Source organism: Saccopteryx leptura, chromosome 1 (genome assembly GCF_036850995.1).
Source record: "Saccopteryx leptura isolate mSacLep1 chromosome 1, mSacLep1_pri_phased_curated, whole genome shotgun sequence".
NCBI lineage: Eukaryota > Metazoa > Chordata > Mammalia > Chiroptera > Emballonuridae > Saccopteryx > Saccopteryx leptura.
In genome coordinates this window covers 144,272,883-144,294,950 of record NC_089503.1, presented here as the reverse complement: position 1 = coordinate 144,294,950, position 22,068 = coordinate 144,272,883, and the positions used below count along the sequence as shown (strand labels likewise).

General features: G+C 41.7%; 1 protein-coding gene across 2 annotated transcripts in view; it reads right to left on the bottom strand.

Moving 5' to 3' along the window:
* Positions 1–414: 414 nt before the first annotated feature.
* The window catches only part of NAIP (NLR family apoptosis inhibitory protein), a 40,596-nt gene continuing 18,942 nt past the window's right edge, over positions 415–22,068 (bottom strand). For both annotated transcript variants that reach the window (XM_066376627.1, XM_066376636.1), the window contains 9 exons: positions 19,504–19,603; positions 18,533–18,614; positions 16,084–16,141; positions 13,285–15,393; positions 9,588–9,752; positions 8,364–8,516; positions 7,276–7,362; positions 3,074–3,238; positions 415–1,515 (listed from right to left, as the gene is read on the bottom strand). In XM_066376627.1, coding sequence (XP_066232724.1) covers positions 1,151–1,515; positions 3,074–3,238; positions 7,276–7,362; positions 8,364–8,516; positions 9,588–9,752; positions 13,285–15,393; positions 16,084–16,141; positions 18,533–18,614; positions 19,504–19,603 — 3,284 coding nt within the window. In that variant the 3' untranslated portion in view covers positions 415–1,150. The remainder of the gene's footprint in view (positions 1,516–3,073; positions 3,239–7,275; positions 7,363–8,363; positions 8,517–9,587; positions 9,753–13,284; positions 15,394–16,083; positions 16,142–18,532; positions 18,615–19,503; positions 19,604–22,068) is intronic.

Sequence of the window (22,068 nt, the reverse complement as noted above, 5' to 3'; positions counted from 1 at the left end):
AGAAAATTCTGCTTAACTGGTAGGAGTGAAATTCTGAAGACAGAGATGGAGACATCAAATGTAATACCATGAGCCATATGAAATCACTAAAGAGACAATATATGTTCTCCTTGAGCAGAATGGATTTATAAGAAAACTCTAGGCCATTATAGCATATGTTGAACTCTAAAACATTGTCATCTAAAAAAGTATTGATACTCAATTTTCTGGAAAACAAATTTAGCTAATCTTCAGTAATGCTAATTCTGCATTTTTTGCTTATAAAGTAATGTGGAACCCAAAGCCTTTTGAATTAAAGCATTTTCTGTAAATCCCATTAATTTTTCACATTAGCAATGGATAAAGGGAACATATAACTAAACTTGACTATATTAACCCTGTGAGTAGTACGAACGTTCATGTACATCCTCATGCCTCCTGACCATCCAGAGTATGATCGATTTATTTAAAAAATGTGTAAGGCAGCATTGAAGAAAGGCAAATGTATGTATGTTCTTCTTGTTTCCATAAATTGGTTATCAAACAAACATGCTTTTAAGTTAATAAAACTTTAACTGGAACTAATTCTATTTTTTGAAAAAAACTTCCAGAGGTCATGAAAAAACTCACTACTCAAAAGGTTAAAGTTAGATATCCAGAACAGATTCTGCATGTATTAGGAAGTATCTTAGCCCATGAAAGATTCATCTGCACCCTGTGTTAAAGTGAACTCTTATTTCACTTATTTGTGAAACTGATTTAATCCTTATTTCATATATATTTATATACTCAGATATATATTTCATTTCATAAACCTGAATTCTTTCCTATTATGGCTTTAAGATAGATTGGTGTACCTCCTTCAACCCATTCCCTGTGGCTTTGTTACTCTACCAGTTAGCCTGAAAAGTTGATGCTGATGCTGGATGACGGAGGGCTAGATGTATAACCTTGAGTTGGGAGGATCATTCAGAGGCTTCAGAGATATTGATAATACTCTGTTTATTAAGCTCAGTGATGGGCAGGCAGGGTTGTTGTTGTTTCTTAGTTACTTTACATGTTTTATAATGTTCTTTTGTATGCAGTATTTAATAAAATGGTTTTGAATAATTGGGCTTTTAGAATTATTGACAAAAAATTTCTTGATTCGGCAGTTTTTTAGCTAAATCTTCTATTGCTGAATGATTGGAGAAAATGGCAATACCCATTTCCAGTGAATAATTAAGCGTTGAGATCGAGGATGTTTTTCTTTCATAGACGTAAGCAGCGTGATGTCTTCTTCATCCAGGAGCCAGCTTAACATGTTAATTCTGGTGAGCTTTGGCAGCCGTGACAGACATTGACCCAAAGACTTGACTGTTGTGGCTTGAGCTTTGATACATTCAGTGAAATGCCTGGAAATGGTCAACTCCTGCAAGTTCGGCAAATTGTCCAGTGCTTGAAAGAAATTCCTATATCCTTCCTCTGTAATCTTGTGATTTAGTGAAAGATCTAAGTCCTCAAGTTTCTGGAAACCTTCATTAACTGCTACTTTGGCTATAAAAGAAAAATATTTATGAAATCAGAATCATAAGGACTTTTATTTCAATAATAGTAGATTAGGTTATTTGAACCAACCTCCTCTCCCATCACCACCACCAGCATTGAAAGTAGAAACTGCCAATAAAATATTTTTTAAATATCTCCTTAAAAGTCCCAAAGATCAGCCCTGGCCTGGGTTCAATTTCCGTCCAGGGCACACAGGAGAAGTGCCCATCTGCTTCTCCACCCTTCCCCTCTCCTTTCTCTCTCTCTCCCCCTCCTGCAGCCAAGGCTCCACTGGAACAGTGTTGGCCTGGGTGCTGAGGATGGGTCCATGGCCTCTGCCTCAGGCGCTAGAATGGCTCCAGTTGTAACGGAACAATGCTGCAGATGGGCAGAGCATCGCCCCCTAGAGGGTGTGCCGGGTGGATCCTAGTCGGGTGCATGCGGGAGTCTGTTTCTCTCTGCCTCCTCACTTCTCGCTTCAGAAATAATACAAAAAAAAAAGTCCCAAAGAGCTGACATGTTAATAAAGAACTTCCTGGCCAGCTAGCTCGGTTGGTTACAATATTGTCCCTATTTGCAAAGGTTGCAGGTTTGATCCTTGGTCAGGTTGCAAGCAGAAACAGTTTGATGTTTCTCTCTCTCCCTTCCTCTCTTTCTAAAATCAATAAATAAATTTTTAAAAAAAGAAAAGAAAAAAGAACTTCCTGTCCAAAACCCAAGGGTAAAGCAGAAACCACACAAATAAAGGTAAGCCCTAGAGCACTGAAGCCACTTTTGCTGTGAGAGTTTTGTTATCCTCTGCACAATTGGATTTCTCTTGTGGTCTCACAGAGGATGGATATCAAAGCACAGTATGGCTAAGCAACAGGCTAAGTTAAAAGGGACATTAGATATTGTGGCAAACACATCTCCCCTTTTACAGAGAAAAATATTTCATATTCCTCAAACCATGTCCTCTCACTGTCTATTAATATATACCACCTATTGCCAACAAGAGGCCCTCCTGTCATTGAGAATTCTGAAGGATCTGGGAGCCTGGCACACAGTAAGTTCTCAATTATGACAGGTTGACTACTTGGACATGGATACCTAGCAAGGTTTTTGTTCTGTTTTTAATTGCTAAATCTCTTTTTCCTAGTTTGGGCAAAGGTTAGCTTGGTTTCACTCTAGAATCTAGGGCTGTAGCATGACTAACTTTAGAGACTAAGGTTTTCAGGAGATGAAAATTAATTGAGCTGTACTTATGATTTGTGTACTTTTTTTGATTGTGTATTAATATTCAATTTTTAAAAAATATATGAAAAGAAGTATATGGAAGGCATGCCTGAAGCACTGGGTGTCAAGAACACATATAGTCTCAAATGGGAGGACACCTTTTACTTCCAAATCTGACCAGAATGAACCCAAATCTATAGGATAGAGGGAATGATAAGATAGTGGAAATGAGGAGGATGTGGGTTGAACATTTTTAGAGACAAAAGTTTTTACAGACATTTTGCAGGAGAAAACTTGAGTACTATCTTTGACTTTCATATAAGCTGAAACATTTTATCTGAGGGTAACTCACCAACTTCCATTACACTGTCATCATTTAAAGTCTTGAAAAATGAGAGAACTCGGAGACATCGAAGATGCTGACACTGCTGGATAATCAGTTTGGCCACTTGATGAATCCCATCCCCAGTAGGAAGGATCAATTCTTCCAGGTTATTAAGAGAACCTAAAATATAGGCTATCAGAAGAGATTGAAAAGTTATTTTTCCTACTGTGTTCCCAAACAATGGTCTCGAGCCTCAAAATCATGCACAGTACAGATAGCCCCAAGTAGCATAGAGACTGTTCCTCTTCCTCTCCAAGGACAAGAGAAAGGGCTCAGCCTACACCTTGATCTTTTTTTTTTTTTTTTTCATTTTTCTGAAGCTGGAAACAGGGAGAGACAGTCAGACAGACTCCCGCATGCGCCCGACCGGGATCCACCCGGCACGCCCACCATGGGGCGACGCTCTGCCCACCAGGGGGCGATGCTCTGCCCATCCTGGGCGTCGCCATGTTGCGACCAGAGCCACTCTAGCGCCTGAGGCAGAGGCCAAGGAGCCATCCCCAGCGCCTGGGCCATCTTTGCTCCAATGGAGCCTTGGCTGCGGGAGGGGAAGAGAGAGACAGAGAGGAAAGCGCGGCGGAGGGGTGGAGAAGCAAATGGGCGCTTCTCCTTACACCTTGATCTTCATTGCTTCTTCCAGACAATCATTTTCTCACCTTCCCCAAACAATCTTTCTTGCAGTGGAGTCCAGAATACCTATCACATATCTATTTCCTCTTGTAGACTGAAGCTTCTACTGGCATCCTGGATACTCTTCTAGCTCCTCAAGGCTTTCAGCCCGCTCCCTTTCAATCCCACCTCCTGCTGTTATCTCAGGGATCTCTACCTCTGCCTCACAGCGCTACTCACTACCCACCACTCCATCTTTCTTTTTCGATTTCATTCCTCCTTAGCATGGTACATTGTGGATCACTTGGTTGCTAGAAAGTTCTCTACTTTTTTTTTAATTGACTTTAGAGGCACAGAGGGAGAGAGAGAGAGAAAGAGAAAGAAAGAGAAGCATTCATTAGTTGTTCCACTTAGTTGTGCCTTCATTGGTTGCTTCCGGTATGTGCCCTGACCAGGGATCGAACCCACAACCTTGGCGTTTAGAGATGACACTCTAAGCAACTGAGCTAACTGGCAAAGGCAAAAGTTCTCTACTTCTGAGGCTTCATACCTGGAGATGTTTTGAACACTTTCTATCATAAAACAATGTTCCAGGATTATCTTTTACTTTCTCTGTCCCAGTTCTTCTATCAGCCATTACTCCAAGAGCTTTAGTTCCTCTTAGGGAAGCCAGTATTTAGAAGTCAAGATTTGGGCATTTTGTATGTCTATTGCTATTAAGGTGATTTCTAGTGTGTCAGTTGACTGGGCTTAGAAATGTATATGTGTTTGTGTAAAGAGATATATAGATAAAAGGATATCTATATCTGTTTGTATATTGACCTGTTTATCTATGTGAATAGGTTAAAAACCGTGAGTCCACACCAGTGTTTCCAATTCTAATTTAATAGCTCAGAGTTCTTTCTAACCTACCCTTTCAATACAGGGTGGGACAAAAATAGGCTTATAGTTGTTCGTATGGAAAATAATATAATAATAAATAATATAAGAATAAACTCTGTGATTCACATACATCTGTAAACCTACATTTGCCCCACCCTGTATTTATAAATTTCTTCTCTAGCAGGAATCTTGGCTCTCATTATACTCTCTGTATTTGCTCAATCAACCTATTATATATACCAAGTGCTTCCTTGACCCCTGATCCAGCCTGTGCCCCTTCAGCCCTCGTGCTCCTCCGCCACCCACAGGGCTGCCTCCAAAGGAAGAAAAGAGGCAGAGGAGATCCAGGTGATACTTAAGCATGCTGAAGTTTAGGAGGCACGAAGTGCTTAACATCTGAAATCTCCACTGCCTCACGTTAGGTTTTCCTGTGTTAAAAATGAGACATAAGCCCAAAACAGAGTCATGCCACCAAACCAAGACTTGCACTTCTGGCTCTCCCAGAAATATAATCTTAAATCAGTCAATCAGGAATCACCCAATCAGCACTAGTTAGGTAATCGGCCTGCTAGAACCCTGCCATCCCCTACAGGAAAGTAACCTAGCAATCACCAACCAACTTTTCTGCCTAGTGTAACTTCCTTGTTCCTGCTCCCTTCTGCTTATAAGAGTTGTTCTGTATAGCTCATCAGAACTCCTTTCTATCTACTATACTGGATGCTGCCCAATTCAAATCCATTTTTGCTCAAATACACTCTTAATAATTTTACTATGCCTTAGGTTATCTTTTTCCCTAGGGGCATATATCACTTTTGTAATAAAAAAATATGAAAAAGTATGTAAGGTCTTTCTACATACAGCTAATCATTCTGATAAATCTGGGTTTTCATATACTGAGTTTTCTTAACCTTAAAAGATAAATTTTAGCCTGATCTGTGGTGGCGCAGTAGATAAAGCATCAACCTGGAACACTGAGGTCACTGGTTTGAAGCCCTGGGCTTCCCTGGTCAGGGCACATAGGAGAGGCAACTACTATGTGTTAATGCTTTCCACTCCTCCCCGTCCTTTCTCTCTCTCACTAAAAAATTCCATGAATAATTTTTTTTTTTTTCAGTGAGAGAGACGGGAAGCATCAATTCTTCATTATGGCATCTTAGTTGTTGTTTTTTTTTAAGAGTACTTTATTTTTTATTTTTTTTACAGAGACAGAGTGAGAGTCAGAGAGAGGGATAGATAGGTACAGACAGACAGGAACGCAGAGAGATGAGAAGCATCAATCATCAGTTTTTCGTTGTGGCACTTTAGTTGTTTATTGATTGCTTTCTAATATGTGCCTTGACTGTGGGGCTACAGCAGACTGAGTAACCCCTTGCTCAAGCCAGCGACTTTGGGTCCAAGCTGGTGAGCTTTGTTCAAACCAGATGAGCCTGGGCTCAAGCTGGCGACCTCGGGGTCTCGAACCTGGGTTCTCCATATCCCAGTCTGACACTCTACCCACTGCGCCACCACCTGGTCAGGCATGGCACCTTAGTTGTTCATTGATTGCTTTCTAATATGTGCCTTGACCAGGGGGCTACAGGAGAGTGAGTGACCCCTTGCTCAAGCCAGCAACCTTGGGTTCAAGCCAGTGACCTTGGGCTTCAAGCCAGCAACCATGGGGTCATGTCTATGATCCCATGCTCAGGCCAGCAACCCCGTACTCAGGCTGGTGAGCTCACGCTCAAGCTGGATAAACCCGCACTCATGCCAGCAACCTTAGGGTATTGAACGTGGGTCCTATGTCCAAGGCCGATGCTCTATTCACTGCATCACTGCCTGGTCAGGCCATAAATAAAATCTTTAAGAAAGAAATATATAATTTTAACCTGACCGGTAGTGGCAGAGTAGATAGAGTGTCCACCCAGGACATTGATGGCCCCTTGTTTGAAACCCTGAGATCACTAGCTAAAGTGTAAGCTCAGCAGCTAGAGCACAGGGTCATCGACATGATCCCAGGGTCGCTGGCTTGAGCCACAGCCCCTCCCTCACCGCCCTACCCCAGGTCAAGGCACCCATGAGAAGCAATCAAACAACTAAAGTGAAACAACAACAAATTGGTGCTTCTCATCTCTCTCCTCCCCTTCTCGCTTTCCCTTCCTATCTCTCTCTCTCTCTAAGAAAAGCCAATATCATTTTACCTATATCCCAGAAACTTTTAAAACAACACAGACTTAACATGTTTGGAATGGATACCTGCCAGTGAAATTATGTCGTGCATTAATGACCAACTATATATTCTAAGAAGTAAGGTACTCTGCCTGACCTGTGGTGACACATTGGATAAGGCATTGACCTGGAACGCTGAGGTTGTGGCCAGTTCAAGACCCCAGGCTTGCCTGCTCAAGGCACATATGAGAACAGCTGCGACTTGATGTTTCCCGCTCCTCCCTCCCGACAGCCTTTCTCTCTCTTTTCTCTCTTAAATCAATAAATAAAATCTTAACAACAACAAAAAGAAATAAGACACTCTGAGAACATTTGAGGCCTTTGAAGGTGAAGGTTGAGCAGCATGGTCCTTCCTCCTAGTTAGCTAGGGTGTTTAATACAGATAATGAGTTATTATAGCGATTGCAAAGTAATGAAGGCTTTTGGGGGGAAGAGAATAAAGATAAGTGAAAGGCTCTGTTTTGCAAACATACCAAATTTTTCCGATGTTTCCTTATCAGGAAATTCCTGAAATTTAAGATTTAGTATCTTCAGAGAAATAAAATTTGGCAAAATGGTGACTATAAAAGGAAAAATAAAAATCTGGTTATGTCAGCTACAACTCTTATACCAAGAAGTAATGTTTAAAGAACATTTTAAAGTATTAGGAAATAATACAATAATTCAGATAAAATTACTCAGCATGACTAAGTAGATAAATTTTTGCTCAGTAAATATGCCTCAGTTTATCTTCTTTTTCCCATGGGCATAAATTACTTTTGTAATAATAACAAAATGAAAAAATGATGAACAAAAACTTGACTTGGGCCTGACCAGGCGGTGGTGCAGTGGATAGAGCGTTGGACTGGGATGTGGAGGACCCAGGTTCGAGACCCCGAGGTCGCCAGCTTGAGCACGGGCTCAACTGGCTTGAGCGAAAAGCTCACCAGCTTGGACCCAAGGTCACTGGCTTGAGCAAGGGGTTACTCGGTCTGCTGAATGCCCACGGTCACATATGAGAAAGCAATCAATGAACAACTAAGGTGTCAGAATGAAAAACTGATGTTTGATGCTTCTCATCTCTCTCATTCCTGTCTGTCTGTCCCTATCTCTCCCTCTCGCTGACTCTATCTCTGTCCCTGTATAAAAACAACAACAACAACAAAAAACTTGGGGCAGTGAACACACAATATAGTATACAGATAGTGCATTATAGAATTATGCACCTGAAATCTGTATAATTTTGTTAACCAGTGTCACCCCAGTAAATTCAATAAAAAGGAAAAAATGGAAAAGTAAGCTCTTTCTATAGCGAATCATTTTGCTAAATGTGGTTTTTACATACTTAACTTTTTTAACCTTAAAAGATAGTTTTAACAAATAATTCTGATAACTAGAAATAATATTTAAACATCTAGAAACAAATACAACTTATTATTTGATAACTCATTTAAGATCATATATCTATTACAATAGTTCTTTGACATCAATTGCATGTTTAAAATTTGGCTGTTTTTAAAAAGTGCTTAACATGATGGTCCACAGACATCTTAAACCGAATATTTAAGATTGTAGTTCTTACCAAATGGGATAGCTTTAAAAAATGCTCCAGAAAATTTAATTTCTTTGAGTTTCTTGCAGGAAGCAAGTACAATCATGAGAGACTTAAAATCCGAAAAGAAATTACATTGCAGGTGGAAAACATGGAGGTTTGGAGAATTCTGAATTAATTTAACTGTAAAATATCAAAGATTGAAGAGATTAGGGAAGATTGCAAATTTCTATTAGGGTTCGCTATATAATTTGTTATTTTGATTCAACAATATTGAATTAAAACAAAGCATCATAATGTAATGATTCAAAAATTAGGCCACTTTGGGCTTAGGTTCAGGTTCTGCAGCTAACTCATGAGCTATATGAACTTGGCCATGTAGTTCCTGACCCTATCTGGATCCGTTTTCTATAACACACGGGCATTAAATTGACTCAGTGAAGTCATCTTCAGCGTTAACATCCTGTTTCTAAGTTTGCACATGACATTTACGCAATAGGAATACTATACAAAGAAACAAAAACAATGACAACTCTGAAATAAAACCTAAATTTGATGTGAAAATGGATAACAAATGTAAGAAAATAACTACTTCCAAGTTCAGCTCAGTAAACTCTGTTGCAGGCAACTCTGCTTGTCAGTTCCATAGAGATTTACATTTCCTCAGTCCTTAGTGTTCAGTCTTCACTACACTGAGGGAGTAATGATGTGTTTAAGAAAGGTGGCTACACAAGTTGTCCATTAATGGTGAGGATAAGCTGGTGGGAAAAATGAAAATGCTTCCAATTCCACCTAATCTTGCAATCTATAACTTAAAAATAGCTCTATAAATTATTTTGGAAAGAATATACCAGTGGTTAAATCTCAGACTTAGTAGTACTCAGAGTTCTTGTGTTTGAATCACAGATCTACCATTTCTTTAGCTGGGTAACCTTGAGAAAATTACTTAACCTCTTTATATCTCAATTTTCCCGCTGTAAAATGAGCATAGTAATAGTACCTTACCTCGTAGAATGGTTATGAAGGTTAAATGAGTTAATATTTGTAAAGTGCCTGTAACAATCCCTTGCATGTAGTAAGGTCTCAATAATTACACATAACTCTCTGCTTTCTTAATGAATAAGTGCTATTCCCACAATTTACCATGGATACAGTCTACAACCACAGATCCACAGAAGCTTTAACTCTTAAATGAATTATTTGGTCAAATAGCTCTACCAAGTGATGTAAAAACAAGTAAAGTGCCATCCTTACCTAGTTTGGAAGTACTATCCACCCCTGAAGCTTGGATTAATAATTTCTCCATATGGTGGAGATTTAGGAATTCTTCAGGAATAACTGAAAAAACATTTTGTTTATCTGTATCCACAGACAATTCTTTCAGACACAAGAACTTGTCCAAATTAGGAAAGAGTTGATCTAGAAAGCAGCACACAGGTCTCCATTAATATAAAGAGTTCCAAAGGGAAAATCTGAAACTCTTATTTTGATTCACCAAGCTATTTTCACATGAAAACTTTTCACATACCATAAAACATTCTTTTCTAGGAAGTACACATATGAAGATACTGCTGTATGCAGCATTCATTATCTGTTGTATGGAAGGCCTTGTGCTCATGTCTGGGTTCACAAAATAAGACCTCATCTCAACAGATACAACTAGGAAAAGACTAGTTCCACATGCAGAAGAATGAAGTTGGATCCCCAACCTCCCAGCACCATATACAAAATTAATTGGAAATGGATCAACAACCTAAATATAAGAACTAAACCATACAACTCTTAGAGGAAAATAGGGGTAAAAGTCTTCATGACCTTGACTTTGTCAATAGATTTTTAGATATGCTACCAAAAGCACTAGCAAAAACAAAAAATAGATAAATTGGAATTCATCAAAATTTAAAACTTAGTGCATCAGATGACATCATTGAGACATTGAAAAGACAATCTGCAGAACAGGAGAAGAATATTTTCAAATCACATGTTTAATAAGGATTTAATATTTAGAATATACAAAGAACTATAACTCAGAACATAAAGACACAGTTTAAAAATAGGCAAAGGCCTGGCTGGGTAGCTCAGTTGGTTAGAGCATCATGCCAATACACCAAGGTTTCAGGTTCAATCCCCAGTCAGGTCACTTGTAAGACTTAACCAATGAATGCATAAATGAGTAGAACAACAAAGTGATGTATTTTTCTCTCTCCTTCTCTAAAATCAATCAAGTAAAAATGTAAAAAAAAAATTTTTTTTTTAAATGAGCAAAGGACTGAATAGACATGTCTCTAAAAAGGGCACAAACAACCAATAAATAAGCCTGGCCTGTGGTGGTGCAGTGGATAGGGTGCCAACCTGGAGCGCCGAGACCACTGGTTCTAAACCAAGCCCTGGGCTTGCCTGGTCAAGGCACATATGACAAGCAACCAGTGAACAATTAGAGTTGAAGCAACTATTTCTTGTTCTGACCCCCCACCCCCATAAAAATCAATAAAATAAAAAATAAAAAGCTAATAGATAAGTACATGAAAATATGCTTGTCATTAGGGAAATGCAAATAAGTCAAAACCACGAGATACCACTTCACACCTATTTTTAATCTTTTATGATTAAAAATAAAAAAGCAGTGCGAGGATGGGGAGAAATTGGAGCACCCATACATTGCTCCAAGATGGTGTAAAATGGTGCAGCCACTGTGGAAAACAGTTTGGAGATTCCTAAAATATTAAATAAAATTACTATCATTCATATGAAACAGCAGTTCCCCTTCTGAGTATATAGCTAAAAGAATCAAAAGCAGATCTCAAAAGAGATATCTGTACACCCATGTTCATAGCAGAATTACTTACAATAGCCAGAGAAACAACACAAGTGTCAATCAATAGTTAAATGGATAAACAAAACATCATATATAGTTATATACACACACATACATGATATGTATATACACACATATATAATACACATACATACTATGGAATATTAGTTATAAAAGGAACAAACAGCCTGACCAGGCAGTGGCGCAGTGGATAGAGCATCGGACTGGGATGCAGAGGACCTAGGTTCAAGACCCCGAGGTCGCCAGCTTGAGCGCGGGCTCATCTGGTTTGAGCAAGAGCCCACCAGCTTGAACCCAATGTTGCTGGCTCCAGCAAGGGGTTGCTCGGTCTGCTGGAGGCCCACGGTCAAGGCACATATGAGAAAGCAATCAATGAACAACTAAGATGTTGCAATGCACAATGAAAAACTAATTGATTGATGCTTCTCATCTCTCTCCGTTCCTGTCTGTCTGTCCCTGTCTATCCCTCTCTCTGACTCACTCTCTGTCTCTGTAAAAGATAAATAAATTTTTAAAAAAAGGAACAAACAACATGCTACAACATGAATTAACCTTGAAAGCATGCTAAGTGAAATAAGCCAGAGATACAAAAAGACAAGATATTCTATGATTCCATTTATATGAAATATCTAGAATAGATAAACCATAGAGACAAAGTAGAATACACATTATCAGCAGCTGGGGAGAGGAAAGAGTTATTATTTAATAGGTACAGAGTTTCTGTTTGGGATGATGAAACTTCTGGAAGTGAGTAGTGGTGATGGTTGCCTGGCATTGTAAATGGACTTAAATCCACTGAATTGTATACTTATATACACGTTTATGTATACATACACATATATATATGTTTTATGTATATATTATTATAACAAAAGAAGTATTGAAAATAGCAAGCAAAGCCTGACCAGGTAGGGGTATGTGGATATAATGTCAGCCTGGGATGCTGAGGACCCAGGATCGAAACCCCGAGGTTGCTGGCTTGAGTGTGGGCTTGCCAGCTTGACCATGGGTTGCTAGCTTAAGCGTGGGATTATAGACAGGACCCCATGGTTGCTGGCTTGAGCCCAAAGGTCACAGGCTTGAAGCCCAAGGTTGCTGTCTTGAGCAAGGGGTCACTGGCTTGGCTGAGACCCCCCCCAAGACACGTATGAAAAAGCAACCAATGAACAACTAAAGTGCCACAACTATGAGTTGATGCTTCTCATCTCCCTTCCTGTCTTTCTGTACCTATTTGTCCCCCCAGCCCCAAGAAAGAAGGAAAGGGAAGAAAGGAAAGGAAAGAAGGGAAGGAAAGGAAAGGAAGAAAGAAAGGAAGGAAGGGAGGGAGGGAGGGAGGGAGAGAGGAAAGGAAGGAAAGGGAAGGGGAAGGGAGGGGAGGGGAGAGGAATGGGAGGGAGGGAGGGAGGGAGGAAGGAAGGAAGGAAGGAAGGAAGGAAGGAAGGAAGGAAGGAAGGAAGGAAGGAAGGAAGGAAGGAAGGAAGGGAACAGCAAGGAAAATTTTTATAAATTTGATGGTAAACAACCCACAAATCTAAAAATGCTCAATGACTCTCAAGCAAGATCAATACAAAGCAAAGCACACATAGGCATATAACAAACTGTTGAAAAACCAAAGCTATACTAGCAACAATTAGAAAATTTTTAAAAATTAAATATTATTTGCACAAGTATCAAACAACACAAGTATCTAGAAAGAAATATAAACCTACACTGTAAATTTTCAAACATTGCTTAAAGAAATGAGACACAAAGAAATGGGAGATATTATTTCCCATTTATTTATTTCCCAGAGAGTATAAGCCCTTCCTCCCAGTAAGCAGGTAGGATGAGGGTAGTTCTCAAGCATCATCTTTATGTACAGATCATTAATTTACTAATAACAAGTAATTTGTGTCTGTTTATTAAGTTTATATTTTATTATATCCTATCTGAGTTGTTTGAAAACCATTCTACTAACTCACACTACTGACAAAAATAAATTAGTGTTTATTTTGTATCTGTTCAATCAGCAAGCATTTTTGGTATCATGCTTTCAGAAGTTTTATTTACCTAAAACTAAAAATGAGCAAATAAAATTATCATCAGAATAGCCAGCTAAAATATATTCAGGTATACCTTGTACCTGGGTTGCTCCTGAGACTTCAAGAGATTCCAGGGAAGGCAGGTTAAGTAGCAATTCCTGTTCCACTGCATTCAGCTCAGATCTGCTTATGGAGCACTTGGTGAAAGAAGCCTTGTACTGCTCAAGAGCTGGGCGAAGGCTTTCAGTAAAGCCCCTGCTGTTTACTAAGTACAGTTCAATGTGCTGTGAAGCTGAAAAAACTTCCATTAGAACCCTGAGCATCTCTTGGTCCACACCATCAATATTAGTCACATGGACTTCCAGAAGGGGAATCTTGTACTGCTTTGGAGAAAGTTTCCAATAGCCAGTGCTGATGTCTGGTGGTGTTTTGAGTTGCATATTCTGAAATCTCATTATTTTTTCCATTTGTCCAGCTAAATTCCGCTCCCATTCATTCATAAGTTCAAAGGCAGAAGCACAGTCCTGATGTATAGTCGGTGCCTGTGATTTGTCCCAACATCTTTCCAGGTCTGAAATGTCTGGTATAGGTGACCTGATATTTATTTTTCCTGTTATGGAGACTCGGACGCTCCTCAACAATAACAGACTTTCTGGATGGTCGAAAAAATACTGTAATTTAAGCATATCCAAAGTCAGGGTTCTCCCTTGAAGGAATTGCAAAATAAATGGAGAACATGCAGCAACAGTGTTGCTTTGATAAGCAATTCTTATGGCACAAGCCAGTAACTTCTCTGAGACCAGTGAAAAGCAATGTTGTGGAGCTACTTGCCAACATGCCCTGATTGTCTGCACCTCCAGATTTTCTGGATGGTGCTTTAGGTTGTCATCTTTTTCACATATTTTCTCCAATGACTCTTCATTATCCAACAAATGAAGCAAATGAGATACAATTTTTGGCCCTGCCTTTGTTGAAGGGTAGCAGGAGACATACCTCAAAACATTGTTACAGGGACTTATCATGGATGAGTTAATTTGTTTCAAATAATAAAGTCCCAAATCTTGATCTTCTTGCCTATCTGAATCCAGGAATGCAATCAGCCTCATCCCAGCAAGAAATTCTTGGAATGCAGGATCTAAAAACTGGTAAACTGGTCTCAGTCTCTGGGCTGTGAATTTACTCATCAGGCACATGGTTAGGTCTTCATCTTCATCGACTCCTGCTTCTATAAGGTCCTCATTGCTAAACTCAAAGCAAGATGAAAAAAACCCTTTCAAAGCCAGCTTTCCACAGGAGGACACAGTTGCTCTGAGAAGTTCAGCTGAAGTTTTGTGCTTTAAGAAAAGGCATTCTATATAGGACTTGAAAACAGCCACATCAACATAGGATTGGTCAAAAGGATACCGAAACCAATTAGCACAGACTGCTGCTACGAAAAGGGGAGTTTTCTGAATTCCCTGCAAATTTTCATTTATCTTAAAGTGAATCATAAACTTTCGCAGACGGGCTATATTATCAGGATATACTCTCCGTAATATATAGATAGTATTATAGAAGGGAAATTCTTTGATCTCTAGAATTGTGTCGAGGTACCTGTGGATGTCCCTGGCTCTGTTTGTACGAACAGAAACCAACAGACAGGTCTTTGATGAGTGGTTTTTTTGAATCAGTTTCTTTATGACTTGAGGGACTGCGCTCATTTCTTTGTAGTCATCCAAGAGGAATAACACCTGATTCTTTAACTGCTGGATGGTGTTCCTTAGGCGCATTTCAGTAACATATCCTTCTTTCTCTAGGAGTTGTTCACAAATGATGTTGGCCAGCCCCTGGTCCAGTCTGGTAGAGCTAAGGGAGAGATAGAAGACCAGCTGGAACCTGTTTAACAAGGGACAGCATCCAGATGCCCAGAGAAGGGCGATTTTCTTCAGGAGAACCGTCTTTCCACTACCAGCTTCACCCTCCACGCACATGACAGAGTTCAAGTTGGCAAAGACATCAGACAACAGCACAGGCTTTTGCACGGGACTGCTGATATGTTTTGAAGCAAGGAACAGATCACAGTTCAGCAAATGGTCTGTGGCTAGATGGGAAGAGACCTCAAGCAAACACATGTGGCGGAAACTGGCATTGGTGTAGGCTTCTCTCAGTCGCTGGTTCAGACTCTTTGCCTCCTGAAACCACTGGGATTCACTCTGGGCCATCTCTGTGGAAAGATGAAAAGAGGCATAATTACAAATCCTCTTTCTCTCTTTTTTTTTTTTTATTCAATGAGAGGTGGAAAGGCAGATAGACAAACTCCCACATGTGCCCTGATTAGGATCCACCTGGCAATTCCACTAGGGGATGATGCTTTGCCCATCTGGGGCACTGCTCCGTTGCTCAGCAACTGAGCTCTTCCCAGCACCTGAGGCAGAGATCATGGAGCCATCCTCAGTGCCTGGGGCCAACTCACTCCAATCGAGCCATAACTGCAGGAAGGGAAAGAAGCGAGAGGGGGAGAGGTAGAGAAGCAGATAGGCGCTTCTCCTGTGTGCCCTGATCAGAAATCGAACCTGGAACATCCACATGCTGGCTGACGCTCTACCACTGAGCCAGCCAGCCAGGGCCTCTCTTTTAGATTTTATTTATTGATTTTTTTTTAGAGAGAAGAGAGATAGAGAGGGAGAGAGAGAGGGGTAAGAAGTGAGAAGCATCAACTTGTAGTAGTTGCTACCTGTATGTGCCATGACCAGGCAAGCCCAGGGTTTGAAACCAGCAACCTCAGCATTCCAGGTCAATGCTTTATCCACTGCATCACCACAGGTCAGGCCACAAATCCTCTCTTTTAAAACCCCCTACCTATAAATATATGTACACATATATATAATCCCATGAGCTACTTCAAAATCCTTACCTGACAGTATAGAACTAACTGCTGCTGAGTCTTCAAGATAGCTTTCACTTGTGGTTTCCTTTGAAAATAAAATTTTCTAGTAAATCAAAATTTGTATAAGAAGATGAGGTATCTCATTACAATTGGGAACCAAACATCATCTAAACACAGCCCACCCTCAAATATTTATGCCAGCTTAAGGGAAGAGTGCTACAAATACGGAGCAATGCATGCTCTGCAAACACCTGCCAGTGTGTGCTCCTAGGTGGTTCACATGGGTGAGTCAGGCAGTGATCACTGTCCAGGAATCAGAATCACAGCATCTAAAGCAAGACAAGGCCCTGGCCGGTTGGCTCAGCGGTAGAGCGTCGGCCTGGCGTGCGGGGGACCCGGGTTCGATTCCTGGCCAGGGCACATAGGAGAAGCGCCCATCTGCTTCTCCACCCCCGCCCCCTCCTTCCTCTCTGTCTCTCTCTTCCCCTCCCGCAGCCAAGGCTCCATTGGAGTAAAGATGGCCCGGGCGCTGGGGATGGCTCCTTGGCCTCTGCCCCAGGCGCTAGAGTAGCTCTGGTCTCAGCAAAGCGACGCCCCAGAGGGGCAGAGCATCGCCCCCTGGTGGGCAGAGCGTCCCCCCTGGTGGGTGTGCCGGGTGGATCCTGGTCAGGCGCATGCGGGAGTCTGTCTGACTGTCTCTCCCCGTTTCCAGCTTCAGAAAGAAAAAAAAAAAGAATAAAGCAAGACAACCCTCCCAAAATTGTTAGATACAGCTATTGACCTTAGTTATTAACATATTTAATACTATGTATCTGGTGTGTAGGAAGACAATGGTTCTTCCTTGAAAAACAAGTATTTATATATTCTCAAGCTTTTTTTTTAAGTGAGAAGAGGGGAGATAGAGAGATAGACTCCTGCATGTGCCCCAACCAGGATCAGCCCCGCAACCCTTGTTGGGGGCTGACACTCAAACCGATCAAGCCACTGGCTGTGAGAGGAGAAGGAAGAGAGAAGGGGGAGAGGGCTGGAGAGGAAAGCAGATGGTCACTTCTCATGTGTGCCCGGATCAGGATTGAACCTGTGATGTCCGCATGCTGGGCCACTGAGCCAACTGGCCAGGGTCCCCAAGCTTTTTTTCAATTAAATTTTAGCTCACAAATATAAACTTGAATCAGATGAATAGCCAGTTACTTTTTATTTCTATGGGATGACAAGCATACCTAACATACAGCCTCAGATAAAGTGTGTATGAGTGAAATTGATAATGGGTTATATCCCAGAGAACTAGAAGGATTTCTCAGTTTAAAAGGATCATTCTATGATCTGGGTTTATTATTTGGTTGGTCATTTGCTTTTTTTTTTTTTTTTTTTACAGGGACAGAGAGAGTGTCAGAGAGAGGGATAGACAGGGACAGACAGACAGAAACAGAGAGATGAGAAGCATCAACCATTAATTTTTTTTGTTTGTTTGTTTTTTTGTTTTGTTTGTTTTTTTTCTTTTCTGAAGCTGGAAACGGGGAGAGACAGTCAGACAGACTCCCGCATGCACCCAACCGGGATGGGATCCACCCGGCACGCCCACCAGGGGTGAAGCTCTGCCCACCAGGGGGTGACGCTCTGCCCCTCCGGGGCATCACCCTGCCGCGACCAGAGCCACTCCAGCGCCTGGGGCAGAGGCCAAGGAGCCATCCCCAGCGCCCGGGCCATCCTTGCTCCAATGGAGCCCTGGCTGCAGGAGGGGAAGAGAGAGACAGAGAGGAAGGAGGGGGGGGATGGAGAAGCAAATGGGCGCCTCCCCCATGTGCCCTTGCTGGGAATCGAACCCGGGTCCCCCGCACGCCAGGCCGATGCTCTACCGCTGAGCCAACCGGCCAGGGCCAACCATTAGTTTTTCATTGCGCATTGCAACACCTTAGTTGTTCATTGATTGCTTTCTCATATGTGTCTTGACCGCGGGCCTTCAGCAGACTGAGTAACCCCTTGCTGGAGCCAGCGACCTTGGGCTCAAGCTGGTGAGCTTTTGCTCAAACCAGATGAGCCCTCACTCAAGCTGGCAACCTCGGGGGTCTCGAACCTGGGTCTTCCGCATCCCAGTCTGATGCTCTATCCACTGCGCCACCACCTAGTCAGGTTTCATTTGTTTTTTTAAATGAAACATCTTTCCCACCATGTGAATGCAAGTCAGACCTTATTATCCTCCAAATGCAGATTACAGATGGAATCCAGGAAGCCTGGATGCTAATCACCTAAATCTAAGAGTCTGGGTCTCAAAGTGGAAGGGACTGACTGTACATTTAGTGAAGCTAGGTATTATATCTTACTTGTTTACAGTAGAATCCCCATCTGCACCTAGCACATCATAGGCGCTTAATAGATATTGGTAGAATGTATTTACTTATTTAGGGTAAGCAATTACTGTTCAAAAATAGTCTTCAACCATGTACTGCTAAATAAACAAGATGGCTTTGTTCGTTACCATTAGTTTAGAAAGATCATCCTGGCTCTGAGGGTCTGGAATCACTTCTGCACAGGCCTTCATATTTTGGAGAAACTGACAACTAAGCACAAAAGTTAAAAGTTATAAAATTAGGCAACTAATTTTGCATTAGGTTTTACAAAATACTGTTAGAGTTTTAATGGAAAATTAAATATAAAATTAACATTTCTAAGCCCTTGTAGGTTGGCTCAGTGGTAGAGCATCAACCTGGCATGTGGAAGCCTCGGGTTTGATTCTGGTCCAGACGCCAAGCAACCAATGAACAACTAAAGTGAAGCATCTATGAGTTGTCACTTAATGCTCCTCCCACACTCTCCTCTCTCTGTAAGGTCAATAAATAAAAATCCTTATCTTTTTTTCATTTTAAGACTTTATTCATTTTAGGGAGAAGAGAGAGAGAGAGAAAGGTGGGGGAGCAAGAAGAATCAACTCCTATATGTGCCTTGACCAGGCAAGGCCAGGGTTTTGAACCGGCGACCTCAGTGTTCCAGGTCAAAGCTTTATCCACTGCTCCATCACAGGTCAGGCAATAAATAAAAATCTTAAAAAAAAAAAAAAGAGAGAGAGCCCGACTAATGATGGTGGCAGAGTGGATAGAGCATTGACCTGAGACTCTGAGGTTGCCAGCTTGAGTGTGGGATCATAGACACGATCCTATGGTCCCAAGGTCGCTGGTTTGAGCCCAAGGTCCCTGGCTTGAGCCCAAGGTCGCTGGTTTGAGCAAGGGGTCATTTGCTTGGCTGGAGCCCTCGGGTCAAGGCACATATGAGAAGCAATCAATGAACAACTAAAGTGCTGCAACTAGAAGTTGATGCTTCTTATCCCTCTCCCTTCCTCCCTTCCCCCATCTCTGTCTCACTAAAAAGAAAAGAAAATGAGGAAGAAAATAAGGGACAAATTGTTTTAAACTACATCCAAATTCACAGACACTAAGCATTCATTCCACTCACTTAGGAAGATGTTTGGTATGATCTTTCAATGGGTCATCATCTTCCATACAGTTTCCCAAACATCTTCCACAGGAAAAACACTGGACACTGTCCTCTCTACCTGGATGTAAGGAAATTCAGTCAGTGCTAATGGCATGTGTATTTTTCAAGTGACACGGGTAATAACCACGAGGCCTTTATTAGCAAAACCCTACTTGCATTTCCAGTCAGATTTTGTGACAAAGTCACCAGTTGGGTCACAAGTGAGGCAATATTTTATACAAGACTAATGGCATAATGAGCAAACAGCTGTGGATGCTCCTTGTACCACGCACTTTGATGAACACCCTCTCCCTGCCCCATCCTCCTCCTTTGGATCAAGAGATTTATAAATCAGAGAGTGGAATTAAACTCCACGAAGGAAGAGGTTTTTGTCTGTTTTGCTCACCAATGAATCCCATGGACCTAGAATAGTGCTGAACACTTATTAGGTACTCTGTAAGCATTTGTTTAAAGACTAAATCAGAAAAAATATATTTGGAGCTCAGCGAAAAAAATAGGAGTAAATGTTGTAGCCCTTGTATAAGTACATGAAACATCAAATGCCTCTTACTAGATTATTGTCAGGTTCGTTCCACTAAAAGTATCATCAAGTCTCCTGTAAGACTGTATTTCTTTGGAAGGAAATCAGCATTTAAATCTACCAAAGGATTGAACTAGAAAGGGAACATCCATCATCTTCCCTCTATTCTGGGACCCCTGTAAGCACTGCAAAGCTAGGGCAGAGGAGAACCCTGCTTTGTGTCTGCATGAAAATATAAGGTCCTGAGAGGGTCAGATGATTAGGATTGGTGGGGAGAGGTAGAGGTTCGAACAGCAAGAGGGTGAGGACACTGGACAGAGGGTCTGTGAGGGAGGCTGGCAAGAGGAAGACAGGACAGAGAGAGTAGGAACACTGCTTTTCTAAATGCTTAAGATTGTGAATCATTAAGGTTTTTTGTACCAATGGAACATTTCTGTTAAAGTGACCACTACATTCCCCTGCACGGTACTGCTCTGATATTTGTGATACCTACTTAGCCTCTCAGTAAAAGATCTGCATGGACCTCCACTGTCACTCAGTTTGTGTGTTTGGTCTGAAGAAGGCCAGCAAGGTATCAAGGAAGGGCACAGCCTCCCTTCTCTGATCCTTCCTGTACCTCAGACAGAGTTAGCTGAAGGGAACCAGCCTACACTTTGTGGATTAGACTGGAACTTTCTGAATACCAGAAGCTAAAAAGAATACTAGGAACTGATGGCAGATCCTTCATTTAAAAAAGTATTTCCTGCCCTGGCCGGTTGGCTCAGTGGTAGAGCATTGGCCTGGCATGCAGGAGTCCCGGGTTCAATTCCCGGCCAGGGCACACAGGAGAAGCGCCCATATGCTTCTCCACCCCTCCCCCTCTCCTTCCTCTCTGTCTCTCTCTTCTCCTCCCGCAGCCAAGGCTCCATTGGAGCAAAGTTGGCCCGGGTGCTGGGGATGGCTCTGTGGCCTCTGCCTCAGGTGCTAGAATGGCTCTGGTTGCAACAGAGCGACGCCCCAGATGGGCAGAGCATCGCCCCCTGGTGGGCGTGCCGGGTGGATCCCGGTTGGGCGCATGCAGGAGTCTGTCTGACTGCCTCCCCGTTTCCAACTTCAGAAAAAAAAAAGTATTTCCTGATTTTCTCTTCTGAGGAGAATGTGTCAAAGACTGCCACTCCACACTCCCAGTATCGCTCATTCTTCCATAGTAACAGAAACGCCAATTTTTAGCTGGGTACATTGCCACCCAGGAAAAAGATTAAATGTACCAGCTTCTCTTATAGCAAGGCATAGCCATCTGACTGCTAAGTTCTGGTTAAAGAGATAGACACAGAAGGGTCATGTGACAGTTTTCTTGCACTTTGCTTATATGCACTTCACAGACAGTACATTTTTTACAAATTGAAGGGGAGAGCCTCCATCAGCAAATAAGATTAGGACTCACTTATTGTGATGGTTGCTTTAGTGCATTGGTCTGGGACCAAACCTGCAGTAACTCTGAGGTCTGCCCATACTAACGTACATATCTTTCATAAAAACAAAGTGGAACAGCCTGACCTGTGGTGGCGCAGTGGGTAATGTGTTGACCTGAAATGCTGAGGTCGCTGGTTCGAAAACCTGGGATTGCCTGGTCAAGGCACATATGGGAGTTTATGCTTCCTGCTCCTCCCCCCCTTCTCTTTCTCTCTCTCTCTCTCTCTCTACTCCTTCTCTTCTCTCTAAAATGAATAAATAAAGTCTTTAAAAAAAACAAAAACAAAGTGGAACAAAGCTAACTTTTGAAAAGTGGATACTTGCACTTCTGTTCATTGTTAGTCTCTAGACCTTAAGGCTTCAGTTTGGAGCTTCTCTGCCTAAAGGAGTTGTAGAAAATTGGGGAAGGATTTGCAATGCAGCAAGAAAAAGGGATATAAGGAGAGGTGAAAAGAGTGGAGATTAGCCTGACCAGGCGGTGGCGCAGTGGATAGAGTGTCAGACTGGATGGGGAAGACTCAGGTTTGAGACCCCGAGGTCGCCAGCTTGAG